At 34.9% G+C, this 14,297-nt stretch overlaps 1 protein-coding gene across 1 annotated transcript; it reads right to left on the reverse strand.

Annotated features, from left to right (window-relative positions):
• Positions 1–1,527: 1,527 nt before the first annotated feature.
• LOC129901113 (uncharacterized) lies at positions 1,528–13,948 on the reverse strand. Its single transcript, XM_055976231.1, has 7 exons — positions 13,716–13,948; positions 13,550–13,642; positions 13,283–13,396; positions 6,735–6,930; positions 5,073–5,410; positions 2,969–3,104; positions 1,528–2,290 (listed from the first exon to the last, which is right to left on the reverse strand). Exons 1-7 carry the CDS (start codon positions 13,740–13,742, stop codon positions 1,929–1,931), a joined length of 1,266 nt encoding a protein of 421 aa, XP_055832206.1. The 5' UTR covers positions 13,743–13,948; the 3' UTR covers positions 1,528–1,928.
• Positions 13,949–14,297: the final 349 nt, after the last annotated feature.

Raw genomic sequence — 14,297 nt, forward strand, 5'->3', positions numbered from 1 at the left:
AATTTAACACTTCTTGAGTATTTTTCTTTCCTTGTGCTCTCACCTCAGCACCATCATTCCTCCTTAGTCCAAACTAAATCAAATTTCCATCTAAACCAATCCAAAGATCATCAAGTAGAGTGCACTTCAATTTTCCTGAAAACTAAACAAAAATACCTATCAAACTAACAAAACGCGCTTGAGAGCTTACAATAATTCCATATTTTGGGCGTCGTGAATGTTGTATTTTGGCGACACATCAGGCCTCTTTTGTATATTTTGTATCGAACTACAGATTTATGATATGATATGTTTCCTATGTGTTATTCTTGTCTTCCGTTTATTATTATTTAATTAAATTGTTTTCTTCTGAAAGTTACGTTTTGGGTTTAGGCTTTCTTACTTGGGGCGGGGGTTTGTAGTAGGCACCATCATGATATGATTTTTGGTGGTGACATAAATTCACCACTTATCAATGAGTAATAGGGAAACCAATATATTTCAATGGAAATTGTCCTCTATTAAACTTATGCATTCCTCAATCAGTAGTCTCTCATCAACAACCACATTTTGATGTAGATAAAAGGCACTCTTCTCTTTGTTGATCTTTTGGCTTGGCTAGATTTTATAATCCTATAAACTTGTCATTATTTTCTTCAAAGAAAATTTACTGGCTAAGGCAAAGTTAATAGTATTATTTGTACATACAAGATAATTAATATTAGCACTCCACTTTAATAAATCATACCCCGTATACATATCATCCTCAAAAACAACATTTAGGACCCTGGATAGAACTTCAGCTGAAAGAATAATAAAACATGAGATAAAGGATCTCCTTGAAATTTGTTAGGCTGAACCCTAATTGGCTGACTGTTATCTTCATTTTCCAGCTTCTTCCCTTTTCTTGCACTTTTTAATAACCTTTGGGAGACATTTGCTTCAATTGGTAGATTACTCAAACCTCTTTAGAAGTATCTTCCTCATTCATGCCTCTAGCTTGGCTTACAACTAACTCACTATTCTTTCCACCTATAAGATTGTGAATAATTTGTTAGGAGAGTGAATGATATTGATCTCATCAATCTAAATTGCTTTGGGAAAGAGAGATTTCATTTTGTATGCCTACAAAAGATATATTTTTGTTATAAATTTTTGTTGAATTTTTAAAATTTTAAGATGCTTCACAAAAAAAGTAAAAATACAATATCAATTAACACAATTTTACAAAAAAAACTTAATAGTTTTACAAGACTAAAATTGTGAAGTAATTGGGAGGGAGGGAGGGAGGGGGGGGGGGGGATATATCGCTAAGATGCTAATAGTATTAAAATAGATTTAAAAGTTGAAACTTAATTTATTCGAATTTTAAAATGATTTTTTTTAAAAAAAATTATATTATATTTATAAATTCTAATAAGATATTTTAAACCACGAAGTGCAATCATATTAACAAGTATATAAATAGTTGACAAACATTTGTTAAGGTAGAAGAAGAGTAAATATGAACTATTTGTAATACGTTTATGACATTTGCAACCCAATAGATAGAGAGACAAAAATAATCCAATAGGTGGAGGGACATTTTAAAACAAATTTCTACTACAATGAGGGAATTTTTAACCTTTTTTTCCGAAAAATAAAACCAAATTGTGCAAGCGCAGTAAATTGCAAAACCAATCTCGAATTGAATTCAGTTGGTTTCCCTGCCAAGAATTTTCTGTCATACAAATTGGATAGGTTCTAGAGATGTTGCATAAGGAAAAATGAACAATTTTGGCATCTATGGTGTAAGTTCATAGACAGCATATAACTTCCTTAAGGTTCACGTACGGTCTATACTTTTGATAACCAAAAAGAGAAACTAAATGGAAGAAGCAGCAAGCATGGTGATTGAAAAGTCTTTTGGCTTGATACAAGCAGCAAATAAGCCCCTACAACCCAACTATTCATTTACTAAACTCTACGCATTTCATTGGTGGTAATTGTAAGAAGTCGTCAGCATCCTCTTCATTATCACTTTCAATCCAGCCATAACAAGGAAAGTGCCTTCTTGGTGGCTGAAGGCAAACTCGCTTTGAGGAAGGAAGAGTTGTTGGGAAATGATCAGCAGGGGCAGGCACACTATTAACTGGGCATGGGGAAGAAGATGGAAGTATAGTAGTACAGCCTTCTTGCAGCACTTGACTCCCAGAATTTCCACCACCACTGCAAAAAACATTAGCCGTTCCCTTCTGGATAGAGGTTTGGTCCTCCCATATGTCTTTACACCTCTGTTCATCTCCTTCAGCTGGTGGGAGACATAATACTTCTGCAAAACAGGGTTGTTAGGGAAATTTCACAATCCAAGTTCCAGCACGCATGAACTATTTGAATGAATGAAACTGCTGCAGTTACACTAAAAAGGAAAGCAATAGTGCAGCCTCCCTGATCTGTTGGTATACTAAATTGGTTTATGACAAGGATGTTTTCTTATTCCTAAAAGATAGATGGAATAAAAGTGAAATAGAAGGCTTAGAAGGGAGATAATGAAACTGTGGTTGTCTTCCAAAAGCAAAGGAATGATCCTTTTTTAGTTATTTATTTGTTTTTTTATTTTTATCTGATTGGTCCAACAGACTATTAATTATAACAAATATCTGAACTATAAATAAATAAATAAATAATAGGCTAAGATTCTAAATAAAGGATGATAAACAAATGGGGTCTTCTTTTGTTCTAAACTTCACGTGATCTTCAACCAATTATGCGCTTCAATATAATTACCAGGAGTAAGTGCCACAGCCTGTTTATAAAACTCAGCGGCTTGATCGAACCAAGCCTCTGCAATTTCAGAATCTCCTGCTGAATGGACGGAGAGCCAGACTCGATGTTTTTCTACATTGTTAAGCTGATTTTTATTGCTTGGCATTGGCAACTAAAATGGCTACTCCATGGAGGAATTTATGCAGATCAAGAAGTAAAATAAGAACAGACGTCAATTCCTTACCAGTACTGTCAATGTCTTGTTTGTTACTACAAAGTTCTTCGTGTGTAGGTTCTACTGCATCAACAAGAGTTCCTGAAGGACACGAGGTACTTAATAAAGCAGGATCTTCTGCTCTTTCATCTTGTGAGGAAACACCCTGCTATAACTTAAAGTCTTCAGCTTTCCAGTATATGCATATATTGATCTAGGTGCAATGAACATCAGTAATGATCATATCAATATTGAAGGGGATATGAAAATTTTCATCAGCGTCATTGCATTTCATATAGGTGGCACTTAATGCAATACAGATATGAGCCTGTAGCTATTTTTCTATTCATAGAAAACTCAACCAGAAATAACAACTAAATGTACCCCGAATGGAGACTATAAGCAAATGTGGCTCCGCCCTGTGCAGTTAAAAATACCATATAATTTAGGCTAGTAGTCTTAAAATCAAGTGTTCAAAGGTGAAATATAGATCCTGGAATTTGACTCGGAAATAAAACATGATTCTTGTTTCTTCTTTGGTTTGTTGTACTAACCAAGAATAAAAGGCTGAAGACAATCTATAAATTGACTTTATGGTACATAAGATGCATAAGCTATGAATTGACTTATGGAACATAAGATGCATACAGAGGACAAAGGGTGGAAATAGGAGTCTTTAAGTTTCACATTTACAGCAAAAAGAAAACTTAATTGGTTATTGCGCTTGATTCAGAAGCAGCTCTTATTGGTAATATCTGACAGTCTCAGAACCAGGTGATCGTTTTGGAGGAAGCTGGAATCAAAGATGCTTCGTTTATTTCTAAGAGACCCAGGGAAGTAAGTGTGACGAGCTGGATAACTCCAACTAAGAGAAAGCGCTTAGCGTAAAGCAGAAAAGAAGAAAAGCATGATAAGAGAAAAAGAAGTGACTGCATCATCTAGCATGCTCAAATCAACAGCATAAGTTATGCCTCAATCAAGTTTGGGTCGGCTATATGAATCGCTACTGTCATGTTGGTTCATTTAAGTCTGACTCAGTCCAATATTTATCTAGCATGCTCTAATCGACTAACAAAATATCCCGACATGAATAGATTGATGAACGCCATAAAGGGCAAGGATTTTTATACTAACAAGTTCTACAAAGTAAGCCTTCCATCTTCTCATTCATACCGGAAAAAAGCAGGAGAGAAAATATGATAACCTCTCTCTGCACCATCCCACAATTAAAAAGTAAGCACTGTTACAAGTCTACCAAGCACAAGACATGCCCTGAAGTAGCTTTATGATGTGACTGATGCCACCTCAACAATGAAATGCTAGATTGGCACCTCATACGGATTTAGTTCTACAGAGTGTAATACTCCCTGCCTTTGGGATGTGCCAATCAGCCTCTTGTACTTTAATTATCAATACACATTCATTATTAGTGCAGAACCGCAGGATATGTGAATCAACAATGCTGAAAGCAGTTCTAAGCTTCTATTATTTGTGCAATCATTCCCTCTAAGCATCTACTATTTGTGCCACAGAAAATCATTCCCAGACAAATACTCAAGTACATCAAGTTCAAAAGAAATTTATAAATGACCATGTGGATGCTCATCTAGAACAAGTAATTGATCGATTAGACCAGCCTAAGTAAGCAGTAAGATCCACTTATATTGATTTCAATGAGATGCTTTACGTATCTTTTAACGGATTTGAGGAACCATTTTTCCTAACAGCAAAGGAGACCACTTGATGGACTAATGACTATCACAGGTTATAGAAACATGAGGGATAATACATGAAAGGAACAAGCAACCAAACAATAGCAATGAGGAAGAATGGCAATAGACTCTGCATGACACAAGGACAATTATTCATCAATAAAATTAGATGACACAAGTAGACAGCCTGCAAGAAGCTGTTTTCCTGCGTACATTGAATGTATGTATTCAGGTAAAACTGAATAGACAGATTATTAACCATTCATGATCAAACAGTATGAACATATTAATTCATATATGTGGAAAGGGAACATTCATGTCCTGCTTACAATATGACTTCTCATGAACATTGTTTAGAAGGCTACCGACTCATGCTTCTTAATCCATATAAAATTCATAGCAAACTAAAAATCATAGATTACCTTTGAGGAAGGAAGAGCTGTAGGGTGATGATCAAGAGGAGGGGCAAGATGATTAACTGGCCATAGTGAAGCAGTTGGAGGTGGAGTAGAAACATGACAGTTATTTCCTGATTGCACATGACTCCCAGAACACAAATTCAGATAATTAACTGGGCAGGGGGAAGAAGTTGGAGGTGAAGCAAAAACATGAGAGTTACTCCCGGACTGCATTTGATTCTTGGAATTCCCACCATCACGGCAAACTGCATTACCCAACTCCTTCTGGGTAGAGATTTGGCCTTCCACTACGTCTTTCCGGATATTTCCATCTCCTTCAACTGGTGGGGGACAAAATACTTCTGCAAAACGGGGTTGTTAGGGAAATTTTAGTAACATGGACCTCAAATTCATATAGGCACTCTTAATGTTTCATAAATAAAAGAAGCAAGAGTTTACATTCAAGTTTCAGCACGAGTGGACTATTGCGAAATATTTTTTAGAAAAAATGCTGCAGTAGAAAAGAATGCAATATTATATCTTCACTATTCTGTTAACAACTACATACCCAATGTAATCGCACAAGTGGTTCTGGGAAGGGTAGAGTGTACGCAAACCCTAACCATACCTTAAAAGGGAGAGAGACTGTTTTCGATAGACCCTCAGCTCAAGAAAATAACATAGAAAAACAATTTGGGAAAAGAAATATGGAAGTGAAAAAGTCAGAATAAAATACTAAAGATAGCATGATGAAGCATTCTGAAAAGAGAACAATAACTACAACGAAATAACACTACAATAGAAGTACAAGAAACAACAGATAGTAACAGAAATCAAAGACCAAAAAAACTATTACAACTACAATTATGGAAGGGTAAGTGAGACAACTCTCAACTATCTACTAGCCCTCTACCCAGATTCGTGTCCTTCATATCCTCCTATCTAAGGTCATATCCTCGGTATGCTGAAGTTGCGTCATTAACTGTCTAATCACCTCTCTACAATACTAATTCATCCTACCTCTATTTCTTCTTAAACCATCCATAATTAACCTATCACACTTCCGCACTATGGCATCCATGCATATCCTCTTCGCATGCGAACCATCTCAGTCACGCTTCTTGCATCTTCTCCTCCGCTGAGGACACTCCTACCTAGATATCTTCATTTCTAATCATATCTCTCCTAGTAGCTCATACATTAATCTCAACATCCTCATTTCCGCAACTTCTATCTTTGGATTGCGAGAGTTTTTGACTGGCCAACATTCCACCCTATACAACATAGTTGGTCTAATCACCACTTTATAGAACTTGCCTTTAAGTTTTGGTGGTACCTTCTTATCACATAAGACTCCATACGTGAGCCTCCGTTTCATCCACCATGCACCAATATGGTGTGTGACATCATCATCAATCCCCACCCTAGTATAAAGCCCCACTCCCTGTCAGCCTCATGAGTTTCTTCAATGAACTTGCACTCCAAGTATTTTAATCTTCCCTAATTTGTTGGTATACTAAATTAGTTTATCTGACTTGGATGCATGTTACTCATGCATTGGATTGGCCAAATGTTTTTCTACTTTGTTAAACTGATTTCCATTGCTTGGCGGGTAAATTATTACTCCATAGGCAGAAATTTAGACAAATCAAGAAGCAGAATTAGAACACACTAACAGTTCCTTACCAGTACTGCAAATGTCTTGTTTGTTTCCCCAAAGCTCTACATATATTGGTGCTACTGCATTGACAAGCTCAGAGCATGATGTTTCTCCAACAGTATTACCAGCTTTGTTGTATGTGGAATCAACGAGAGTGCCTGAGGGACCAAGGATGCTTTGTAAAACAGGGTCTTCTGCTCGTTCAGCTTGTGAGGAGACACCCTGTTATAATTCAAGGTCTTCAGCTAATCCATCATACGCATATACAACTCTTGCGGCAATTATATCAAGTAACGATCATATCAATATCGAAGAAGAGGTGAAAACTTTGCATCAACAATCATTTCATGTAATTGGCACTACATGCTATACACAGATTAAACCATATAGCTGATTCCCTATATATGCCAGGTTAAACGGAAAAAACATTTAACATACCCTGAACAAGACTCACAAGAATATCTGATCTAAGGAAGATAAGAAAATGTAGCTCAGCCGTGTAGTTATAGATATCAAACAGTTTAGGCTGGCAGATGTAGAACTATATATTTGTTCAAAAGTGTAATATAGATCCTGGAGTTTGACTCAAAAAAATAAAACATGCTTCTTGTTTTCCCTCTTTATTTTGTAGTGCTAACAAATAATATAAGGGCAGAAGTCAATCTATGAGTTGATTTATGAATAATAAGATACATATAAAGGACAATGGTGAAAGTAGAAGTACGTTAAGATTAGCAATGCCAGCAGAAAGAAAACTTAATTTCCTATTGGGCTTGATTCAGAAGTGGCTCATACTGTTAATAGCCGACAGTCTCAAGACCAGGTGACGATTTCAGACAAAGCTGGGAACAAAAGATGCTTCCTTTAGTTCTGAGAGACCAAGGTAAGTGAGATGAGCTGGATGAATTTCACTAAGAGAAAGCACCGAGGAGTAATGAACGAGATCAAATAAATACGACAAGAGAAGAAAGAGGTGAATGCATCATCTAGCACACTCACCAATTAAGAATAACAGATAAACCTGAACAAACAATATGTCACTGAAAAACATGAAGGACAAGAATTTATCCTAACAGGTTCTGCAAAACAAGTCTTCCATCTTTTCATTCTTTCCTTAGGAAATCAAGATAGTAAACATGATAACCTCTCTCTGCACAGCCCCAAGATTCAAAAAGTAAGAGCATGTTTGGATTGACTTTTGGCTTTTGGCTTATTTTTACCATTTTAGCCTACAACTAAATGCTTATAAACAGTTCTTTAATTTACCCAAACACTTCAAAAGTGTTTTAAAGCTACTTTGGTTTAAAAGCACTTAAAATAAGCCAATCAAAACAGACTCTAAGTACTGTTTCAACTCAACCAAACACAAGGCATGCCCAAAAGTAACTCTATGATGTGATTAATAGCACCACAATTATGAAGTGCTAGATTTTCGCCTCATATGGATATAGGTCTGCATAGTATAAGCTTTCCTACCTTTGGAATGTGCCAACCAGCCTCTCCAAGTAATACACAAGAGAAAACTACAAGCTTTGGAAAACCATAATTTTCATTCTTGGATTTCATGAAGGATTGTGATGAGATATATTTTAATCACAGATATACATTCATTATTAGTGCAGTCTGCAGGATATGTGAATCAACACTGCTAAAAGCAGTTCTGTTACTTGTTTAAGATATCTATATATATTAATTGATTTCAAAGTCCTGTATTAGCAAAATTATTACTCCCTCCGTTTCAGTTTGTTCGTCTGCTTTTCCTTTTTAGTTCATTTAAAAAAGAATGTTTTTTTTTTTTAACAACTCTTTTATTTCAACTTTCCACATGACAAATTTAAGATCAAAAGATTAAAGGATACTTTTGGTACATTCTACATTTCTTTAGTTTAAGACCACAAGATTCAAAAGTCTTTTTTACTTTCTTAAACTCAACGCCAAATCAAAACTAAACAAACAAATTGAAAGGACGGAGTAAATGATAAGGTCATCTATCTATTTGTTTGTCCAACTATCTATCTGTTTGTCTATCTCTCGTAAAACAATTTTGTTATGCAAAAGTTTAATACATACTACATAGCGGCTAGGGCTTTAAGGACTAGACACAATGGATAACCCAGACAGAATTAAAATGGTTGAACAATGGTGTAGTCTAAATTAATTATGATAATGTACTCACTCTTTTTCTTAACTTTAAATCAATATATGAAAAAGAAATATAATGTCACAAGAATCTTTAAAAAGTTAAAGATCATTGAGGAATTTGTCTTTACAAGGTTTACAATAATAATACTTTATAACTTTCGATGCTTTGATTATAAAAGATACACTGAAATCATGGAATATAACACATTTACAATATCATATTTGTACTTTGTGTTATTTAACAGATCTTTGAAGAATCTGGACAAAAATACTTGTGTTACAACTTATTTTAGTAGGTTCCAAGAAAATAATTTTCATATTCTCATAGAAGTCCACAGACATAATAAGGTATCTGAGTACTTCAATGGAGTTAGATTTCTTTCTTATGGATCTAGCTAAATGACATCAATATTCATTATTTTTGGAACTCAAACACATTGTATAATACTCCTATCCATGTAATTTTTAGAAGTTGTACTCATTGATCTAGAGTACATGCGCGAAGTGTGTACCCTAAAACTAGTTTTAAAATATATAGCATTGTTATACATGGTCTAGGAAGAGGAGCATAGATTCACATGAACCCATTCCCCAACCTATAGATACACCCCTGGTAAGATCCATCTTTATTGATTTCAATAAGATGATTTACACATTTTTTAACAGATTCAAGGAACAATTTTCTCCAACAGAAGTGGAGACGTTTGATGGACCACAGGTTACTGTAAACACGAGATATAATCCATGAAAGGCACAAGCAACCAAACACCAGCAATGAGGAAAATGGAGCAGTGGGCTCCACTTGGCATGATGACAGTTCTTCACCAACAGTTAGATGACACAAGTATACAGCCTGCAGGATGCTATAATAAAGACAAACAATGTCCTCTATTTGATGGATCAAGCATTAACATGCAATTTCCACTTCATAACTCCAATTAGAAGAAAATTTGGCAACTTAGCTGTAAGGAACATCTCTGACTTTTAGTAATTTCTTAGAATATATTTCTGCTGGAGTTTTGTTAATAGCTTAAACCGACACACTTCTCTACAACAGTTCCAGTTCAAAGAAGGGATTATTACTTGGATATACACCCTACTAGAATAGTTTCACATCCATCAAACTAAAGGAAATTATAATCATCAAGTTGTCACTCAATTATATCTTTAAATATACGTTGGACAGAATTAATCCTACGGTCCTACCCTACTGGTATATCTTACATAAGAAAACGAAGGATTCCAATATAGTAAGATGATTTTATCCAATATGCTTATATAGGTCGGCACAGAAGTTCATACTTCATTTACAATAAAAGGTTTTCAATAACACTTTAAGAAATACGGTAATGTAAGTTGGGTAGGTAGCTATGTTGAATGAATGGAGATAAAACTGAATAGACAAACATTTCAACATTCATAATAAGAACAAATTTAGCTGTCAAACAAAATGAGTCCCAATGATCAATTTATCAATTAATATAGGTGGAAAAGAAACTTCCAAGTCATGCTTACAATCTGACTTCTCATTAACAGTGTTTAAAAGCTACAGGTTAGGCTTCTTAATAAATGTAAAATTCATAGCAACACTCAAATTGTAGGATTGGGAGCATTTGGTACAGCGAAAAATGTTTTTTTCAAAAATGTATATTCCTTGATGGAATTATATTTTAGCATTTCTCTATGTTGAGAAAAAATTTCTCTTCAAGGAAAATATATTCCACCAAAACAGAACATATCTTCCTTCCCTTGCACAAATATTCCAACTCTTACTTCCTATTCACTTCAATCAACATAGACACTGTTGCTCCATATTTACTTGTGTTGGGAAAAAAAAACACCGACTAATTTCCATCTCTTTCAGACCGCTTTCAAGCAGAAAATAACAACAGAGGAATTTAAAGAAAATAACAACACAAAAATGTAACATGGAAAACTTCCCAATTGGAGAAAAACCATGGGGCTCTCAGAAAAATATTCACTATATGAAAACTATTATATCATACAATGCACAATATTTTTCCCCACACACCCAAATTCATAAAATACTACATCCAAGAGATTTCCACGAGAAAATTCTCTAAATCTCTAATTCAATATAGAAGGAACTGATTTTTTGGTGATATACTAAACCAAGGAGCTAAGCTCATTTTATAAGTACAAAAACAAAGAAATACTTCTTCTCCATCCGATGTGAGAGAAGCCATTTTTGACCTTGGTATTTTTTTTCTCCTTTTTCAAGCCTACCAACAAATGTCCACCTTTGAAAGAGAAGGAAAAAAAATAGAATCAGTTCTCCACCTGACTCAAAAACCGGCCAACCACGCGCAGCTGCAACCTTCACATTGTCTGCTACCGACAATCATAATTCTAATATCAAGAATTATCATAGCCCCACCATAAAGAGTACATCCACTTAGATTGAAGAACCAATCCAAGAATTTCCACTTGAAATCACTTCCCAATATCAAAAATTTCAATTTCAGCTCATGTCGAAAACCTTGCTAATAACTTATGGTGCAACCCTCTTGTTGATTTCTTGAGAGTTCATTAGCCATCGACATCCTTTCCACCACACATCTTGCATCACCTATCAACCAATGCCCATGTGCAAACCTGTGGACCAGCTACCAATTAAACATCCTCTTTCATGGCAATTTTAAAGATAGCATTCATGCCATGAAGATTTTCATATTTCTTACAAAAGAATATCATCCCCCTCGGAGACAACATTGACAGCATTTCCTTTGTAGCTTCCAGCCGAATTAGCCCCATTATTTGGACATTTACTCTTAACATATTTCGGTTGACCACAATCCCAGCAAACGACCTTTTTCTTGGAGCTTTTATTTTTCTTCCATTTTCCTTTAACAACAAGTGCTAAATTTTCTTGAGATTTTTCATCTCCATTCTTCAATTTTTTTCCTCAGAAATTAATTTGCTCGTCACAATTTCCTTCTCATACATTACAATGGGTTGCATGTGCTTATAGGAAGATGGAAGAGACCAGATGAGTCGAAGTGCCTTGTCTTCATCATCAATTTTCACTCCAATTGATTCTAATTCAGAAACAATCTCATTCAAAACACTCATATGATCAGAAATAGTTGTACTTTCATCCATTTGCAATTTATGAAATTGCTCCTTCAAATATAATCTATTTGAAATACTTTTGGTTTGGTACAATTCTTCAAGTTTCTCCCACAACTCCTTTGCTGTAGACAATCCAATCACATTAGCAAGAACATTTTTTGCTAAATACAAGTGAATCTGACTTGTCGCTTTCATGTCTAGCTCTTCCCACTCTTTATCACTAATTTTGGATTTTTCTGAAGTCTCCACTGCTTTCAAATTTTTCTGAACCCTTGTCATCTTTTCCGCTAGTTGGTCTCCCTTTCAATGCCTTGTGTAATCCAGATTGAATTAATACATCCTTAACTTGCATTTGCCACAAGCCAAAATTAATTCTTCCATCAAATTTCTCAATGTCAAATTTTGTCCTCATCTAGCTTATCAGTACTACTAGATGGACAATAGTAATGAAAAAGTACCCACTAAATTGTACTTATTCCACTATTATCGAAAAAGACAACTACCCCAATGCAACTCCACCGTAATGGAAAACTCCACCGGAATCAAACTCCACTTACTACTCTACCAGGACGAAACTTCTGCTTGAAAACAATAATTCTAATTTAGAAATTCTTTCTGATGTGGAAGATCAGACAAAGCTGCAACCACAGAGCATACTAAAATTTCAAAAGAATTATTCCACACCAAAGGCTCAATAATTCTAATTCAGAATTTTTTTCTATTGTGGAAGATCAGACAAAATTACAACCACAGAGCATACTAAAATTTCTAAAGAATTATTCCACAGAGAAATTTAAAGAGAATAACAACACAAAGATTTAACGTAGAAAATTCCCAACTGGAGAAAACCACAGGCATCTCAAAAAAATATTCACTATATGAAAATTATTACACCATACAATGAACAATATTTTTTTCCACATACCCTAATTCCTAAAATACTACACCCAAGAGATTTTCAAGACAAAATTCTCTAAATCTCTATAGAAGGAATTGAATTTTTGGTGATATACTAAACCAAGGACTTAAGTTCCTTTTATAAATACAAAAACAAAACAAAGAAATATTTCTTCTCCATCCGATGTGGGAGAAGCCATTTTTGACCTTCGTATTTTTTTTTCTCCTTTTTCAAACCTACCAACAACTTGTTTTAATCAACAATTAGACATTGTTGACAAATATTTAATAGGAAAAATTATCATTAGAACGCACTCCTCCTATCCTACCTACTCCTCGTACAATTACAATTTGTCCAATCAAAGCTGGAAAATAACACAGAATCGATTAGTAAAATATTTTCCCCAAAAAATAATTTCAACAAAAGTCACCGCTTATTGACCTTTTGTTTCGTAATGTCTTCATCATTGCTCTCTTGATCACGAAGAATAGCTTCAATGAGTTCTTTGTAGCCATATTCCTCGATAAAGACCCATCCATCATCTCCGCCGTATTCCTAAAAAGTAGTGACGATAAATAAGCAAAATCTCGCGTAAAGTCCAAAAGAACAGTGCATGATCCAGAAAAGCGGGGGATTAACGAGTTTCATGGTTCCAAAGACACCGTATGCAACCAAAACAGGGAAACCCACCAGATTCTTAATGCTTACCTTCAGTAGTTGTTTTACTGTTTTCTGAATGAGCCGTTCGTCAAAACCGAAAGTTGTCATGGCATCTGTTGCTGCGTCCATTCGGCTTAATCGCTGCCAATAAAACCAAACAACAGTGGAAGATAACAGTATAGCACAGCAAAGGGAAAAAGGAGAAATTTCAAACCTTTCTGGGTCTTCCTCTGGGTGCCATTGTTGCGTGCTTCGTACGCCTCAACACACAGCAGAAGAGGAGACGAAAGAGTGCAATGAAATACGGTACGTTTGTTTTAATCCTGAAACTGAAAATTTATCTATATCACAATGCCTACAGTATTTAGTTCTCCAAAATACCCTGTGTAAACATTCCTTTTAGAACTTATTTGGATGGGTTTATTTAAAGTTTTTGAGCTAGTTTTTGGATTTTTACGTTTTTTCTTCGATTTGTTTGTGAAAAGACAAAAAGTACTTTTACATATGTGATTGAAAAAGTATAAGAATACGATAAAAGTCAAATCCTAATTTAAGACTTTTAATTTTTAAGCTACTTAAAACAACAATTCAAACACCATATAGTATTAACAAATGTGTATTTCTGTCATCTCCCAACATTTTAATACTCCTTTAGTTCTTTCCATCGAATTTCTTGTCTCTTTCACCATCCAAGGGCGAACTTCTCCTTATTTCATTCGCCGATGAGATCCTTCTTTCTTTCCAAAAAAAGGAAATAATCAGATTATTAAAAAAAGCACCAAAAAGGGTAAAAAGA

This window comes from Solanum dulcamara, chromosome 8 (genome assembly GCF_947179165.1).
Source record: "Solanum dulcamara chromosome 8, daSolDulc1.2, whole genome shotgun sequence".
Taxonomy (NCBI): domain Eukaryota; kingdom Viridiplantae; phylum Streptophyta; class Magnoliopsida; order Solanales; family Solanaceae; genus Solanum; species Solanum dulcamara.